Here is a 17,624-nt window from a genome sequence, read left to right as displayed (position 1 = left end):
TTTACACATTTAATATTTTATTTTTCAAGAACCAAAATTTATTTAAAATTCATAATCATAATAATAATTTTAAGCTGGCAAAATATGTGCAGGAACTTAAAAACCGTATCTTATTTTATCATGGATGATCACGTTTCTTTTGAAGCTAATTTTCATGGCTTTAAGGAAAAAGACGGACGAAGACACGAACGGATTGTCCGACTACAAAGCCAAAAAAAATTTAGAATAAATTACTTATTTGTCCCCTCAAATATGGTCTCTTTAACAAGTGTCTTCTAAAACTTTGAAAACTGTATTTTCACCCCTTCAACTAAGCCCTCAAATTTCATCTAGTCCTTTTGTGTTTTCACGATGGATCGCGGACTACGCGCAGTTTTCAATGCCACGGTGGTCTAGAAGGCCGAGATTCGTATTTCGGAGTTGAAGAGTCTCGAATTGGAGTGTCGATTTGTTGGAGAATTCTTCGAAGTTGAAGACGTCGAGGCTTGAATCACGCATGAAAACGCTTTCCTTATAGTATTTCCTGTACCTCAAAAGTGTCTTAAGGTTCAGAATAAGAATACCGCAGGATACGACAAGAATTATTCCGGACAGCACCAAGACAGAGTGAAATCCGAAAATAGCCAAGAACAATTTTCTGGGATAAGGTGTTTCGGGGAAGAGAGAGCAGGTTCGAAAACCGTAATGATTTCTGAATCCGAACTCGGATTATATAAGAAATTGTACCCTTTCGTGAAGAGGTTCGACGAACAGACGCACTTTTTCATTCAAATGACAGTTACAGCCGCAAACGACACGACCGTTGGCTTAACGACCGTTCGTTTCCGAAACGACGTGACTGTTTATTCGAACGGTAACCAAAAATAAGCGCCACTAACGCCTATACGCCCGAGCCGGACGCCGCTGTCGCCGGTGGCGAGGGCGGGTGTGAACGTGAAATGAAGCATAGGTCCGCCACCTCACCTCTACCTCACATCCACATGGCACACTATCCCATCATCTACTTGTTTACTCATGGTAATTAAGTGCAACATATATAAGGTACTCTTCACTTTAGTGTTTGTTCCATGTGAGACTCTTTCACACACACAAACACATTCTCTCAATCAACAACACATTATTTTGTCTTTTAGTGAACAAATTAAATTAAGCTTTAGATAATTAAAACACCTATTTAATATTAGCTCAATTTCCAACACGATTGATCACCGTCGAAAAAAAGGGAGCTCTCATTTCCAACGGAGATATTCCGACGATGAATTTAGGTGCGTCGAGGTCGGCAGCTCCCCGACGGCGAAGGAAGCCCAAGTCATCGACGATATCCTTTTTCGATGTTCTTTGCCGAAGAGGTCGACAAAATCGAGCTGGTATACACGAAATTCGTATCAATCTTGCTGGATGAAGAGATAATAGCCTTGTTTATACTATTCATTCATATATATGTATACTGCTAATATATATTAAAGAACCCAGAAGATTATGTTTTTTTGTTACCTCCACGTAAGGTCAAAGGAGAGAGAGAGGGTAGCTTGTTTTTTTTTTCTTTTCAATTTTCTTTGTTTTATTTATCATCATTTCATTCATTTCAGTTATCACCTGTTAGACCCATGTTCATAAATCATCTCTTTTGCCGAAAAATTTAACGGAAGGATAAAAAATGAATCGAGCTTTAACATAAATGAGTGAAATGATGGTTGTTAGAGTTACACGAGTCACTTGTTAAAGAAGCTTTAGTTGAGGGGGCAAAAATGTCATTTATTCAAATCTTTATCTATAGGATAATGTAGAAATAGGTATGTCCCTAATTCAAGTGATCTAATGACAAAATTGACACTAAATACAGCTATTTATAGACATATTTATCACTACATCCATTTATTAAGACTTTTCAATTTACTTATTCAAAAGTGGTCACAAATCAACTCGTACTTTATTTCATGTACATGCTCACTATAGTTTTAGTAGTTAACTTGAAACTAAATATACTAACTTAATGTCGATCCATATTACTCAACAATGAGGTTGTGCTCGTGTTGTTAAGTTTACGTTACAATTTTTCTTCAAAGCCACACATGAGCTTGGCTCCACCGTGTTACATGCTTATATGAGTTTTCAGGCTCATACGGTTCTAATCAAATCATCGAAAATTCATAAAATCAACAACTCATTGGCCAGTTTGACCTATGAAATTAGTTCAAAACTTGTAACTAGACACTAGTTAGTAAATAAATTATTTGAAATTAGTTACAAATTTGTAACTAATTTTATAGTTACAACTTATAACCAATCAATTACAAACTCGTCACTAGTTCAAGAGAATTAATGATAAATTTGTAACTAAATCAGTTTGTAATTAATTTTTTTGGAATTAGTTATAAATTTGTAACTAATTTTATAGAATTAATTACAATTTGTTCACTAATTTATAGAATTAGTTACAAACTTTTTCACTAATATTAAGTTTTATAGAATTACTAAAAAAAACTCATAAACATCAATATATGTTTCATCGAAGTTTTATAGAATTACTAAAAAAAACTCATAAACATCAATATATGTTTCATCGATACAATATCGACTTCTTTGACAGGTAAGACTTATTTTGATAACTATACAAACTTGTTAGGTCATTAGGCAAGTCAATAATCAAATTTCAATAACAATAAGTACAATTAATTAGTTATATGGCCCTTCCTAGTACGATAAAAGAGAGAAAGAAAGAATGAGAGGTGAAGGGTATTTGAGTCTTTGACTTCTAGTTCCTCCCAAGTACGATAAATTTTGGTAAAGTGCCCAAACATTAGTGTGATATGATTGCGGGCCGTGCATTGTTAAGGCCCAAAGAGAGAGCAATATATAAGGAGGGACTTCAAACTTCCAACACAATGTTTTCTCATAAAACTAAGTCTCTCCCATTGTTAAAACGCTAAAACGCTCCTCCTGAGATCTTTGCTACTAGGTATGTTCTCGAATTATGGCCCTGCGTATTTTATCGATTTAAAATCCTATTGTATATCAGTTATGTTCAGAATTTTTTTTAGATGATTTAGTTTGCTTTTAGACTATCTGGCTGTTTCACCCGGATTCTGTGACTGCCAAATATGAAAATTAAGCCAGTTGTTGTACGTCACTCTCGTTTCTACCATTGTCTATACTTCAAGCCGCCTCTTTCGCTCAACCCTATTTGCTTCATATGATTTTGTTTATTTTGTAAATTAAACAAATATACCTATATTTTTTATTCAGCTTTTTGTTTACTTCATTGCATTATACGACAACTCAGTTCTCCTGGTTTCCACATCCGTTTTGTCATCTTCGTCATGTATTTGGTTCGTGAAATAGATCGATTATGTGCTCTATTAAAAAAATGCTTAGTTTTCAGGTATTCTAAACTTTTTATTAATATATATAGAGTATTTGGCTAAGTATAGCTCTGTCTCTGTTGTCAGGTCCGTTGGTTTCTTCTCCGACCAGTCATCATCATGAACTCGCCTGTCTCATATTTCAGCTCCAGTTCATGTATATTTGTCTAGAGAGATATTTTCTTATTAATGGAATTCTGTTATATCACCAAGTTTTGATCGTTTCGTTTTTCTTTCTTTTGTCACTAGCTTCGTCGATGTTGTCATTGACCTCCGACTGCAAACTTATGCCAGTATCTCTGCCTCGAATCCCAAAAAATTGGTACAAATATGTTCGTGTTTGGCGATGATATTAAACAACATGTATTTAATATTTTATCAACATATTTTATTTTGATTTGATTAGCGAAGAGGGAATAAGCATAGTAGATTATGAGTTGGGCGAAATTATTGAAAGATTCGGGGAGATAATATGCGTTCATCCGTACGACAAAGTGGTTTTTCCCGTTATAACTATTTTCTTTACGAAGGATATGCCTATAGCAGCTGGGCCAGAGGCTCTGGAGAATGAGCTAATAAAAAACGGTGTATTTTCTTTTCTTTTCTTTTCTTTTGAACTTGAGTTGAATATTTTCTATGTGATCTGCGTATTTGTTTGCTTGAACAATTGATTTTGTGTGTTAATGCTTTTATTTCCAACGTAGATTTTGTAAACTGGAATGATGTATGGAAGGGAATGCCTCGCCATCAAGGGGCTGTGTCATTTCCAGCGGGTAAAACAGAGAGGTTATTGCTGCTATTTTCGATAGAGTCAGAAGAAACAATTGTTTCTGTCACCGCCAAAGTAGGCCCTCAAGAATTTAGTGTTAATCTCAGGTATATTAGTAGACTAATACTTTCTCTCTTACAAAGGTTAGTGACGAGTGTGTCTACCATGAAATTATTAATACATCTGATCATGCAAGTGTGGGTAAAATGAGAACACGATAAACCAATTGAGAACCCAAACTTTTAGTACAATGAAATCGAATATGGGATTGCATGAGTATGGACAAACTAATTGTCATAAGTTTTTGCATATATATAATATGTTGCCAAATTCAATTATTAAGGATATATGAGTATTGAAACAACAATTTGGGTACTTTTTATTCATGCGTTCTTCAAAAATTTATTTCATGTTTTTGTAGAATAATTTGCAAGCATATGTCTAACAGGGTTGCGGACTTTGCCCACGGACCATCGTGTACTATGAGCCTTGATCAAATCTTAAAGAACAAAAAAGAATTAATCTATTTAATTCACCTACACATATTTGAAAAGTTTCCAGCAAACTTTTATGGGTAAGCGTTATCATTTTTTTTATTATGAATTTCATGATTTATTTGGAACAAACGGTGAGTCTTTTCCTTTCAGGCCTGGTGTGGTGACATCTTTGGTAGATGATCAGGTTTCTTCTGAAGATGATTTAATGTCTGTTGGGTCGAGTACAGTTGTTTTTTCAGGCAAAAACAACTCTCCTCGTTCACATTATCTTACAGATGTTGGGGAATCCACTCAAGGCAAACAAATTAAAGCCAACAAAAAGAGAAAAGTTGGGACGAAATCACAGTTTACTAAAGAGCAAAAGGACATGTTAAGAGATATATTTCCATTGTGCCCTCCAAAAAAGTGAGTTTTATGTCCAATAGCTAGTATGTTTCTTTTAAAGATTATGACGGCATAAATACCTAATATTCTGGTATTTATAAATTTATATAGTCATTCGTTTTTTTGGGTGGCATAAATACCGAATATTACCTTTTAGTTGTACTGTAACTGCAATGTCATTAATTTTGGACAAAAAAATACGGTGAATGTACTCAATTTTGAACAGCAGGTATTTGAGTATATAAACACGAAAACATATTTATATTTTCATTTCCTTCTATAATGAGAAATAATTAGTTTTTTTTTTAATGTTGAGATCTGACTTCTCTTTATGTTCTTCCGTCCAAAGTTAACGATATTATAGTTATGGTGCAACTAACATGTAACTTTAAAAATATATGTCGCAAAAAATAAAAATAAAACGAATATGTAAGTATATTTTAAACACGGAAATTTTAAGTATTTATGCCACCATTTATTTATTTTTTACAATGTTGTTACTTATTTTGATGCTTTATGTCACTGATGTGTTAAAAATGCTAGTCATCCTGTTTTTGGCGGACCACAATTTATCATTGCCATGAGAGAAATACATCGGAAACAAGATGTTCCTAGCAAGGAAAGGGTAGAGCAGCCAAAAGCTAAAAAACAAGAAGAAGATAATGAAATCGCTGCGCCACGAGAGAATGAAAGAGCAGATAAGGTAAAATAAAACAAAAAATCCTCTTCATCCCTGCGATTCTGTATTTTATTTTGTTCTGCGAAGTGCTCGGGCGTGCATGAGTTACACATGGTTGGATTTGATAGATATAGCATTTTTTAATGACGGAAACCTTCGTACCAATAGAAATGTCGATTAGAAAGAAAAAAAAAAGTTGCTGAACATATTAGAAAAAATTTCTGTACATTTATTATCGTAAATATATGATATTTACTGTACATTTATTTTGTTCTGCAAAGTGCTTGTGCGTGCATGAGTTACACATGGACTGATGATGTTTGAAACAAAGATATGTATATATATAGCATTACAAACATCGTTGTGGTTATATAATCTTGAATAATTGAATGGGTTTAGGAAGCAATACTGGAGTTTGATCCGTATGAAGATGAAGTTACACTTCCACAATGGGTTGAGCAAGGTATGAAGAAGCATGTGTTTCGTGATGATTACGACAAGCTTGCTTTTTTTCTTCACATTCCCTTCTTATATATGAACTACCGTATTCGATCCGCCGGATACTCGGCGGTTGAGGAATTTTGTAGGCACCCCAGCACATTCTCATGCTCTGGTAAGTTTATATAAACTAATTCAAAATCACTCTTGTAAATATGACTAGATATTTAATGGACCCTTTTATTAATTATTGAATAATCAAGCTAATAAATTTAACTCAGCCAAATAGGTCATATGTCTTAATAACTTGATTTATGTGTAAAAATTGTAGAAGAGGAGTATAAAAAACACGGGTGGACGATTGAAGAGAACTTTACGGAGTTAGGCGACGATTATTTATTTTGTTTGGTGAGGGAGGACCTTCAGAAAGTCTTCCTTTATTGTACAAGACTAGATGACGATGACAATGACACAATGGTTGTTCACGTTCACGCTGCTTTCTTGCCCAAATCTATTGAATTCGAGATCGCGTAAGTACTTTTACTAATATTATTTACTGGTAGTATTATTCAGTTTTTCATTTTCTCTTGTTTCTTCGTGGTAAATCTTGTTATTTCGTTTCCAGTGTTTCAAATTTTGTGATCAAAGGACAGCCTCAGCAACCTGTGGATTACGAGCATACATACAAACAGGACAATATGGTTAGTCTATCGGTTTATCTTAAATGTTCAGTGATCGCACGATTGGAGTACCATGCTTCTGGATGTACTTCACCATGGTAGACCTTTGGGAGATATGCTCAAGAGCACTTCTTCTATCGCGGCTCATTGTCCGACAGTCTCTGTTGCTCACGATCCGGCACGGATAATAGAAGTTTAGGATTTTTTTTTCATTATAGGATTATGGTTTTTTATTATGCAATTCGGGTCTTAAATTATGCAATTAGAATTTTTAATTGTGCCTAATTTAGATTAATTTTTTTTAAAAAAATTAATCAGAGTGTTATTGTGCAACTAGGTCTATAGTTTTTGGCCTGGGACATTAAGTTGTAAATATCGATCTGTTCAAGATATCTAAGTTAATTAGAAAATATATGTCTAAAGTCAGAAGTTATCAAATATAGCAGCTATCATTACGAGTGAAGGCCTGTTTCAAATAGCAGTGATCAATTCTTAAGCTTTGCTAAAACCTTTATAAGTGTTATGAGGGATTTTCTCACATCCGAAAAACCCGAAGCCCCAACCCAAATAACTTAGCATGATAGACCTGATCCAAAAGACGAATCGGAGACATCGACCCCGAAGCATCAAGGAGGATCGACCCCGAAGTACCCAGGTTGGGTCGACCCCGAGGCATCCAGGCCGCGAAGTACCCAGGCCGGATCGATCTCGAAGTACCCAGGCTGGATCGATCTCGAAACATCCAGGCTGGATCGATCTCGAAGTACCCAGGCTGGGTCGATCCCGAAGCATCCAGACTGGATCGATCTCAAAGTGCCTAGGCCTAAGCGATCTCGAAACATCCAGGCTAGGTCGATCCCAAAGCATCCAGGTTGGATCGATCTCGAAGTGCCCAGGCCGGAGCGATCTCGAAATACCCAGGCTGGGTCGATCCCGGAACATCCAGGTTGGATCTATCTCGAAGTGCCCAGGCCGGAGCAATCTCGAAATACCCAGGCTGGATCGATCCCGAAGCGTCCAGGCTGGATCGATCTCGAAGTACCCAGGCCGAAGCGATCCCGAATTACACAAGAAGGATTGACCTTGAAACGCCCAGGCCGGATCGACCCCGAAGTATCCAGACTGGATCGATCTCGAAGTGCCCAGGCCGGGGCGATCTCGAATACCCTGGTTGGGTCGATCCCGAAGCGTCCAGGCTGGATCGATCTCGAAGTACCCAGGCCGAAGCGATCCCGAATTACTCAGGAAGGATCGACCTCGAAACGCCCAGGCCGGATCGACCCCGAAGTATCCAGGCTTGATCGACCTCGAAACATCCAAGCTGGATCAACCCCGAGGCATCCAGGGGGTGCCCCGACATCCTTCCAGGCAGGCGCTCGTCCTTACCTCCACGAAAAGGAAAGAGAAAATGAAAAACTTACCCCAACTCTCACCACCTCACTATAAATACCCGAGACAAACACTTGTCAAGGGCTGATTTTTTCTCTCTCTAACTATAATATACCAAATTCTTTACTCAGCTATTTCTCTCTCTAAAAACACCTATGAGACCGAAATCAAGAACAAAGAGGAATCAAAGCCACTTCACACACACAATTTCACAGAAAAAAAATAGGAACAATCTACTTCCATTCTCTTTAGAGTGAGAGAAGAAAAGCTCACTCTCTCTCTCTAAACCCCAAGGCTCAAAGTCAAATTATATTCTCTCTACAAGAGTGTTCAAGAACTTGAGAAATCAATTATCACGTTCTTCACTTGATAAGAGGAATATTCCATTAATAATCTCACAGATTCGAAGACACGTGGTCAAGTCCGCTCACGTCACGTGTCCGTAAGTGTTAATCCAAAAAACAGTTTAACAATAAGCACCTTCAATAGTTGTGGGGTTTTAATTTTTATGTTGTACATACATGGAAGTATAGAATGGTAATTGGCAGGGATAAAAACATTGAACCTTGTTGATGGTCACCAATGAGGATTAATAAGAAATTCTTAATAATTTGGGATGGGAACTCAATAAATATTTATATAAAAAAAATAAAAAAAACAACAACAATAACTTGAGAAAGTGGTAGATCATTGTATAGTGATAGTCTCAAAGAGAAAAGAAAAGTGATGGGCATCCAGAATACTTTGTAGACTAGACGAACCAAAGCTATTAAAGTTTGCTTTCCAATTAATACTCATTTTTACTTCCTAGAATCTCACTCACCATAGTTGAGTGGTATTCTCTTCAAAGTTAGTCATAAATTTCATTCTGCATATGTATAAATGTGTAAACTAATAAGTGAACTAGTTGATATATTATATGAGGGAAAGATTATCGTAAATATGACCCGAACGGAGTACGAGAAATGACTAAAAGTTGGTTATGACTCTTAGACATGAATCTGTATGAAAGGGAGGATGCGTTTTATCGTCTTTTTGAGGTTCTTTTATTTTTATTTTTAAGTCATTTTGAAGGCAATAAGTGTTTGAAAGCACGTTTATTTATATTTAGTTGTTATATATATCGACATGTGAGTTGATATGGCCGAGTTGGTCTAAGGCGCCAGATTAAGGTTCTGGTCCGAAAGGGCGTGGGTTCAAATCCCACTGTCAACATTAGATTTTTTTATGCTAAAAAAAATTAACATCAAATGGTACGTAAAGGTCACATATTTAATGTTTTTATTTTTCCCCTTAAAATGAGCATGTTTTCCCCTGAACAACTATGATTCAGTGTAACTCGGCAAAAAATGCTTCAGTTATAATTCAGTCAACATTTACGTTTAAAAAAAAAAAAAAAATAACAGCAAGTGGTACGTAAAGGTCACACATAGAAGATGTTTTTTTTTCCCTTAAAAAGAGCATGTTTTCCCCTAAATAACTATTCTTCAGTGTTTCTCGGAAAAAATAAAAATAAAAAATTTGCTTTAGTTATAATTAAGTATTCAAAGGAAATAACTGGAAATGAAGTCTGTTTTTCACAAGTCACTAAAAAGGATTACATTACACAAATTTTAACTACACTGACAATAAATACAGTCCGGGCTAAAATGTCGATCTGGACTATGCTAAACTTCTATTGATCAGCACTGTTGATTTTCACCGCAATCGGGTCTGAGCAATACGGACAGTTTCCAAACAAGACATTAAATGATCTGCAAATGCACAGAAAAATTATGTTATATGCAAGTCTTCATTCTCTGATCACACTCCACGAAATCTATTCACATTTTCCTTTTTTCCCTTATAGAAATCTAGTGGATAAGTTTGTCCCACACTGTGAAGTTCAATGGCCAACAGATGAACTAAAAAAAAGTCTTGATGTCAAAAGACATGAAAATAACTGGTTCAACGATGAAATAAGGGGTTGGGAAAGAAGAATAAACGTACTGCCTCGTTGTGGTGATCGATCGTAGCCACTCAACAAGACAAAGGCTGTGAAATGCCATTTTGCAATTGGCGTTCTCACAAGCGTAGTCGGTTTCACCACCGCCCTTCTCTCCGAACTCCTCTTCTACATTACAAATTCAAAACTCAACTACACATCAAACCTATAAATATATATTGTGTGTATGTATATATATTAGATTACCAATTGGAAGCCTTTGAGCATAACAAATGCCACATTCAACTTGTTCGTTCTTCTGCGCATTTGGTGGCCGTGGAAGCTGAGTCTCCAAAATGAACTCGAGATTCTCTACAAATGGCCTATCCTTGCTCCTGCACAATTTATCATCATTCAACATTAGGTCTTTTTATTTATTTATTTTTTACTTTAACCATTACTGTTCAACTATTCAAATAATCCATTTTAACTACTGAAGTGCACAAGTAATCTTGAACTTTGTAATTCTGAGCCAAAAACGAAAAAAAAAAATCTTGAATCTGTAATCTAATTGAAAAATAAAAAATGTATTATTTATATCTATATGTGTTACATTAGGTGGTCTTGGTAGGTAAATTTGGACCGGATTGGACAAAAGATGCCAATACCAGCCAAAGAACGAACTAGCCACCATAACAAATTTGTAGTATACAAGAAAAAAAATGGAACAACAGCTTTGAATAGTTTGAATTTCGTACCAAGTAGAAATTTAGTCTGCTTTTGTACCACGTCCTTCTCTTTGCTTTTGACGTTGAAGATTGCAATATTTATCTTTGAGGTCGACATTAGACCGGTTGTTTTGTCTAAAAAGCTCTTCTTTAGCGACACTGCCCAGCTGCAACATCAAAAAATGTTAGTACACTAATTATAAAATGAACGAGCTATTACCATAAAATTTTTCAAAAAATGAGCTACTGACTCACATGTTCAGATTCCAACGACCAGAAACCTCTTTATGACATTTCTCAATCCGATGATTGGAAAGTTCTTTATGGCGTTTCTCCAGCAAAGTGACTTCCTCAGCACTGAAAAGCTTGTAAGTCCTCTTTGGTTTTTCAACAACCTCTAGGTTATCATGAGAGCGAGAAGACTCTTGCTCAGTGCGGACCACCCAGCATTTCTTCACACATCCACGCTGCTTTCCCTTATTTGAGGATCCATACCCGATGAGTATAATTTTGGCCAAGATGAGCTTTTATCGGATGGGGAAACCTTGATCGCGTTTCCTCAAAGGGATACGATGGAAATGCTTGTCGGAGAGAGCACGTCTTTGCGTTCACATATTGCCGATACGATGGACTCATCGAAGGAAAATCAGCGTGGATGTGTGAAGAAATGCAGGGTGGTCCGCACTGAGCAAGAGTCTTCTCGCTCTCATGATAACCTAGAGGTTGTTGAAAAACCAAAGAGGACTTACAAGCTTTTCAGTGCTGAGGAAGTCACTTTGCTGGAGAAACGCCATAAAGAACGTTCCAGTCCTCGGATTGAGAAAGGTCATAAAGAGGTTTCCGGTCGTTGGAATCTGAACATGTGAGTCAGTAGCTCATTTTTTGAAAAATTTATGGTAATAGCACGTTCCTTTTATAATTAGTGTACTAACATTTTTTTATATAATCCGGATTCTACCCTTGAGAATTTCTTTTTCACACTGATATCGGAAGGGCTTTTAATTTGAACTGAAATTCAATTTGAGCTGCAGGTAGATCTTGATCCTTATGGTTCACCTTCTATACTAACCATAAGGATCAAGATCTACCTGTAGCTCAAATTGAATTTCAGTTCAAATTAAAAGCCCTTCCGATATCAGTGTGAAAAAGAAATTCTTAAGGATAGAATCCGGAGTACATCAAAAAATGTTAGTACACTAATTATAAAAGGAGCGAGATATTAACATAAATTTTTCAAAAAAATGAGCTACTGACTCACATGTTCAGATTCCAACGACCGGAAACCTCTTTATGACCTTTCTCAATCCGAGGACTGGAAAGTTCTGTATGGCATTTCTCCAGCAAAGTGACTTCCTCAGCACTAAAAAGCTTGTAAGTCATCTTTGGTTTTTCAACAACCTCTATGTTATCATGAGAGTGAGAAGACTCTTGCTCAGTGCGGATCACCCTGCATTTCTTCACACATCCACGCTGCTTTCCCTTCGAGGAGTCCATCGTATCGGCAATACGTGAATGCAAAGACGTGCTCTCTCCGACAAGCATTTCCATCGTATCCCTTTGAGTAAACGCGATCAAGGTTTCCCCATCCGACAAAAGCTCATCTTGGTCAAAATTATACTCCTCGGGTATGGATGTGTGCTCATCTACGATGGATACGCACACACCGGGCCTAAAAACAAAAATACTCATTATTGGTGCTAAATAAATTATTTAATTGAAAATTATACAAAATAAGAATTTGTAACTAATTGATAGGCAAAATAGCAAAAGTTTTAAATTTTCAGCAAAGAAGCCAAAGTTACGTTGTAAATATTTTTTTTCTAATACTAAGATTACAAATTTTGACGATTATTATAAGCAATATATCTCTTTCAAATCTTAGGGTCAATTTTTTTTGTTTAAAAATGATTTTTGTACATTTTGACTATTTAGCTAATTTTACACAAACTTTGATTATTTTACAAATTCATTACTTTAAATATGCAATTTAGTTAAATCACCCGTATTAATTTATTAAACATAAATTATGAAAACACTTACGGGAAATATTTCGCTTCAATCTTCTCTACAACCCTGGTATGCAGTTCTCGTATGAAACCGTCAATGTTTTTTAAAATCTTGTCCAGCCTCGACGCGTTTGATGGTTCGGGTCCTCGCTCAAAATCGGCAACAGTGTTACACGTACTGACGTACAAGAGAATGTTCTTATAAATTAGAGAAAATAATATTAATATTGTTTCAGAAATATCCACTGATTTTTAAATTCTATAAAAACTGATTTTGACCATTTTATTATTATTTTATTGTAATGAAATTGGAAATATTTATTGCAATTGTTTTCATATAGACACATTTGAATTAAAACTTAATAATTTAAAGAATTGAAAGCTATCAGCTGTTTATTCAATATAAATACATTCTTAATATACATGGTTGTGCGTGTGTCTGTGTGTATTTTCAGAAAATATAAACTCTCAGTATATATACACAATTTTATGAGTGTAAACAATAATTTATCGAAAAAAATAGGTTAACAAAAATTATTTAAAAAAAATAGATTAACAAAAATTATTTAAAAAATGATATATAGAGTGAGAAAATAGGAAATGCATAACTTTCTGAAATTAAACATAAGCTATATAAATTTTTTATTTAATCTATATGGTATCAAAGCTAAAAATAATAATCAAATTTATATTATTAAATCAATTTGACTGCATTTTATATGTAAAGAGAAAGAGTCAGAGCAACTTCTTGTAAAAAAATAAACTTACTTGAATTTTACTTTAAATTATTCACATCCGAATTCGGAATCCAGCCAAACAATTCTACTTTTTGAGTCTTCGAGCTCTTCTTTTGTAAAGAGCAGCAAAAAAAATATATTCCCTTCACCTACAAAAGCCCAGGCGCCTTGGTTTAGAGGCATGTCTTTCCAGACGTCATTCCATTTCTTTACATCTGTGTCATTAAATATAGAGTTTCTTTTATTTAGGGTGACATCAACAAAGTTATAATATACTTAAAAATAATTGAGTTTAAAGTAGATGTACATTCTATCGCCAAACCATCCTTGGGAGCCGTAGGATGCTCGGGTTGCTTGACGATCTCCGGATTATATTAAAATTTTGGATTTAGGTAGTGAGCTACAACATAAATAATCACATATATACATTAAAAATTATACAACAACGTTCGAAAAGAATAAGTGAAATGAGTAATATACCTGCTTGGTGTAACGGATGGTGAAGTTGTAGTTGCTTTTTTTTTAATACCTGACTTCATCCGTCTAACTTCATCCGAATTTGGCATCCAGCCAAACAATTTTATTTTTTTGAGTCTTCGAGCTCCTCTTTTGTAAAGAGCAGCAACAATTTTTTATTCCCCTCACCTACAAAAGCCCAGGCGCCTTGGTTTAGAGGCATGTCTCTCCAGACGTCATTCCATTTCTTTACATCTGTGTCATTAAATATAGAGTTTCTTTTATTTAGGGTGACATCAACAAAGTTATAATATACTTAAAAATAATTGAGTTTAAAGTAGATGTACATTCTATCGCAAAACCATCCTTGGGAGCCGTAGGATGCTCGGGTTGCTTGGCGATCTCCGGATTATATTAAAATTTTGGATTTAGATAGTGAGCTACAAGATAAATAATCACATATATACATTAAAAATTATACAACAACGTTCGAAAAAAATAAATGAAATGAGTAATACCTGCTTGGTGTAACGGATGGTCAAGTTGTAGTTGCTTTTTTTTAATACCTGACTTCATCCGTCTAACTTCATCCGAATTTGGCATCCAGCCAAACAATTTTACTTTTTTAAGTCTTCGAGCTCTTCTTTTTTAAAGAGCAGCAACAATTTTTTATTCTCTTCACCTACAAAAGCCCAGGCGCCTTGGTTTAGAGGCATGTCTCTCCAGACGTCATTCCATTTCATTACATCTGCGTCATTAAATATAAAGTTTCTTTTATTTAGGGTGACATCAACAAAGTTATAATATACATAAAAATAATTGAGTTTAAAGTAGATGTACATTCTATCGCCAAACCATCCTTAGGAGCCGTAGGATGCTCGGGTTGCTTGACGATCTCCGGATTATATTAAAATTTTGGATTTAGGTAGTGAGCTACAAGATAAATAATCACAGATATACATTAAAAATTATACAACAACGTTCGAAAAGAATAAGTGAAATGAGTAATACCTGCTTGGTGTAATGGATGGTCAAGTTGTACTTGCTTTTTTTTTTTAATACCTGACTTCATCCGTGTAACTTCATCCGAATTTGGCATCCAGCCAAACAATTTTAACTTTTTGAGTCTTCGAGGAAACGCGATCAAAGTTTCCCCACCCGATGAGTATAATTTTGACCAAGATGAGCTTTTGTCGGATGGGGAAACCTTGATTACGTTTAGAAGCATTACCTAAAATATGTATTATTTATATCTATATGTGTTACATTAGGTGGTCTTGGTAGGTAAATTTGGACCGGATTGGACAAAAGATGCCAATACCAGCCAAAGAACGAACTAGCCACCATAACAAATTTGTAGTATACAAGAAAAAAAATGGAACAACAGCTTTGAATAGTTTGAATTTCGTACCAAGTAGAAATTTAGTCTGCTTTTGTACCACGTCCTTCTCTTTGCTTTTGACGTTGAAGATTGCAATATTTATCTTTGAGGTCGACATTAGACCGGTTGTTTTGTCTGAAAAGCTCTTCTTTAGCGACACTGCCCAGCTGCAACATTAAAAAATGTTAGTACACTAATTATAAAATGAACGAGCTATTACCATAAATTTTTCAAAAAATGAGCTACTAACTCACATGTTCAGATTCCAACGACCAGAAACCTCTTTATGACCTTTCTCAATCCGAGGATTGGAAAGTTCTTTATGGCGTTTCTCCAGCAAATTGACTTCCTCAGCACTGAAAAGCTTGTAAGTCCTCTTTGGTTTTTCAACAACCTCTAGGTTATCATGAGAGCGAGAAGACTCTTGCTCAGTGCGGACCACCCTGCATTTCTTCACACATCCACGCTGCTTTCCCTTTGAAGAGTCCATCGTATCGGCAATATGTGAATGCAAAGACGTGCTCTCTCCGACAAGCATTTCCATCGTATCCCTTTGAGGAAACGCGATCAAAGTTTCCCCACCCGATGAGTATAATTTTGACCAAGATGAGCTTTTGTCGGATGGGGAAACCTTGATTACGTTTAGAAGCATTACCTACAAACAATTTTACTTTTTTGAGTCTTCGAGCTCTTCTTTTGTAAAGAGCAGCAAAAAAATTTTATTCCCCTCACCTACAAAAGCCCAGGCGCCTTGGTTTAGAAGCATGTCTCTCCCGACGTCATTCCATTTCTTTACATCTGTGTCATTAAATCTAGAGTTTCTTTTATTTAGGGTGACATCAACAAAGTTATAATATACTTAAAAATAATTGAGTTTAAAGTAGATGTACATTCTATCGCCAAACCATCCTTGGGAGCCGTAGGATGCTCGGGTTGCTTGACGATCTCCGGATTATATTAAAATTTTGGATTTAGGTAGTGAGCTACAAGATAAATAATCACAGATATACATTAAAAATTATACAACAACGTTCGAAAAGAATAAGTGAAATGAGTAATACCTGCTTGGTGTAACGGATGGTCAAGTTGTACTTGCTTTTTTTTTAATACCTGACTTCATCTGTGTAACTTCATCCAAATTTGGTATCCAGCCAAACAATTTTAACTTTTTGAGTCTTCGAGGAAACGCGATCAAAGTTTCCCCACCCGATGAGTATAATTTTGACCAAGATGAGCTTTTGTCGGATGGGGAAACCTTGATTACGTTTAGAAGCATTACCTAAAATATGTATTATTTATATCTATATGTGTTACATTAGGTGGTCTTGGTAGGTAAATTTGGACCGGATTGGACAAAAGATGCCAATACCAGCCAAAGAACGAACTAGCCACCATAACAAATTTGTAGTATACAAGAAAAAAAAATGGAACAACAACTTTGAATAGTTTGAATTTCGTACCAAGTAGAAATTTAGTCTGCTTTTGTACCACGTCCTTCTCTTTGCTTTTGACGTTGAAGATTGCAATATTTATCTTTGAGGTCGACATTAGACCGGTTGTTTTGTCTGAAAAGCTCTTCTTTAGCGACACTGCCCAGCTGCAACATTAAAAAATGTTAGTACACTAATTATAAAATGAACGAGCTATTACCATAATTTTTTCAAAAAATGAGCTACTAACTCACATATGTTCAGATTCCAACGACCAGAAACCTCTTTATGACATTTCTCAATCCGAGGTTTGGAAAGTTCTTTATGGCGTTTCTCCAGCAAATTGACTTCCTCAGCACTGAAAAGCTTGTAAGTCCTCTTTGGTTTTTCAACAACCTCTAGGTTATCATGAGAGCGAGAAGACTATTGCTCAGTGCGGACCACCCTACATTTCTTCACACATCGACGCTGCTTTCCCTTTGAAGAGTCCATCGTATCGGCAATATGTGAATGCAAAGACGTGCTCTCTCCGACAAGCATTTCCATCGTATCCCTTTGAGGAAACGCGATCAAAGTTTCCCCACCCGATGAGTATAATTTTGACCAAGATGAGCTTTTGTCGGATGGGGAAACCTTGATTACGTTTAGAAGCATTACCTACAAACAATTTTACTTTTTTGAGTCTTCGAGCTCTTCTTTTGTAAAGAGCAGCAAAAAAAATTTATTCCCCTCACCTACAAAAGCCCAGGCGCCTTGGTTTAGAA

The 17,624-nt window shown here is 35.7% G+C and overlaps 1 protein-coding gene and 1 non-coding gene across 2 annotated transcripts; both read left to right on the top strand.

Annotated features, from left to right (window-relative positions):
* Positions 1-3,478: 3,478 nt before the first annotated feature.
* On the top strand, positions 3,479-7,111 carry LOC149386576 (uncharacterized). The gene is made up of 10 exons (XM_089627255.1): positions 3,479-3,519; positions 3,612-3,684; positions 3,769-3,947; positions 4,067-4,238; positions 4,580-4,705; positions 4,779-5,033; positions 5,556-5,715; positions 6,091-6,304; positions 6,461-6,659; positions 6,755-7,111. Exons 1-10 carry the CDS (start codon positions 3,483-3,485, stop codon positions 6,909-6,911), a joined length of 1,572 nt encoding a protein of 523 aa, XP_089483381.1. The 5' UTR covers positions 3,479-3,482; the 3' UTR covers positions 6,912-7,111.
* A 2,221-nt stretch (positions 7,112-9,332) lies between these two features.
* On the top strand, positions 9,333-9,413 carry TRNAL-AAG (transfer RNA leucine (anticodon AAG)). The gene has a single exon. It is a non-coding gene; the product is annotated as a tRNA-Leu (tRNA).
* The last annotated feature ends 8,211 nt before the right edge of the window (positions 9,414-17,624 follow it).

Source organism: Urtica dioica, chromosome 9, assembly GCF_054948205.1.
Source record: "Urtica dioica subsp. dioica isolate 48M chromosome 9, U.dioica_male_clone48M_v1_H2, whole genome shotgun sequence".
Classification (NCBI taxonomy): Eukaryota; Viridiplantae; Streptophyta; class Magnoliopsida; order Rosales; family Urticaceae; genus Urtica; species Urtica dioica.
Note: the sequence above shows the minus strand (reverse complement) of the source record. Positions and strands in the feature narration are given on the sequence as shown.

Bases quoted from the DNA above. Each gene is read 5' to 3' on its own strand.
- LOC149386576 (XM_089627255.1), top strand. From the start codon at position 3,483: ATGAACTCGCCTGTCTCATATTTCAGCTCCAGTTCAT. The intron at 4,239-4,579 runs GTATATTAGTAG...TATGTCTAACAG, and splicing joins GAATTTAGTGTTAATCTCAG to GGTTGCGGACTTTGCCCACG. The intron at 4,706-4,778 runs GTAAGCGTTATC...TTTTCCTTTCAG, and splicing joins TTTCCAGCAAACTTTTATGG to GCCTGGTGTGGTGACATCTT.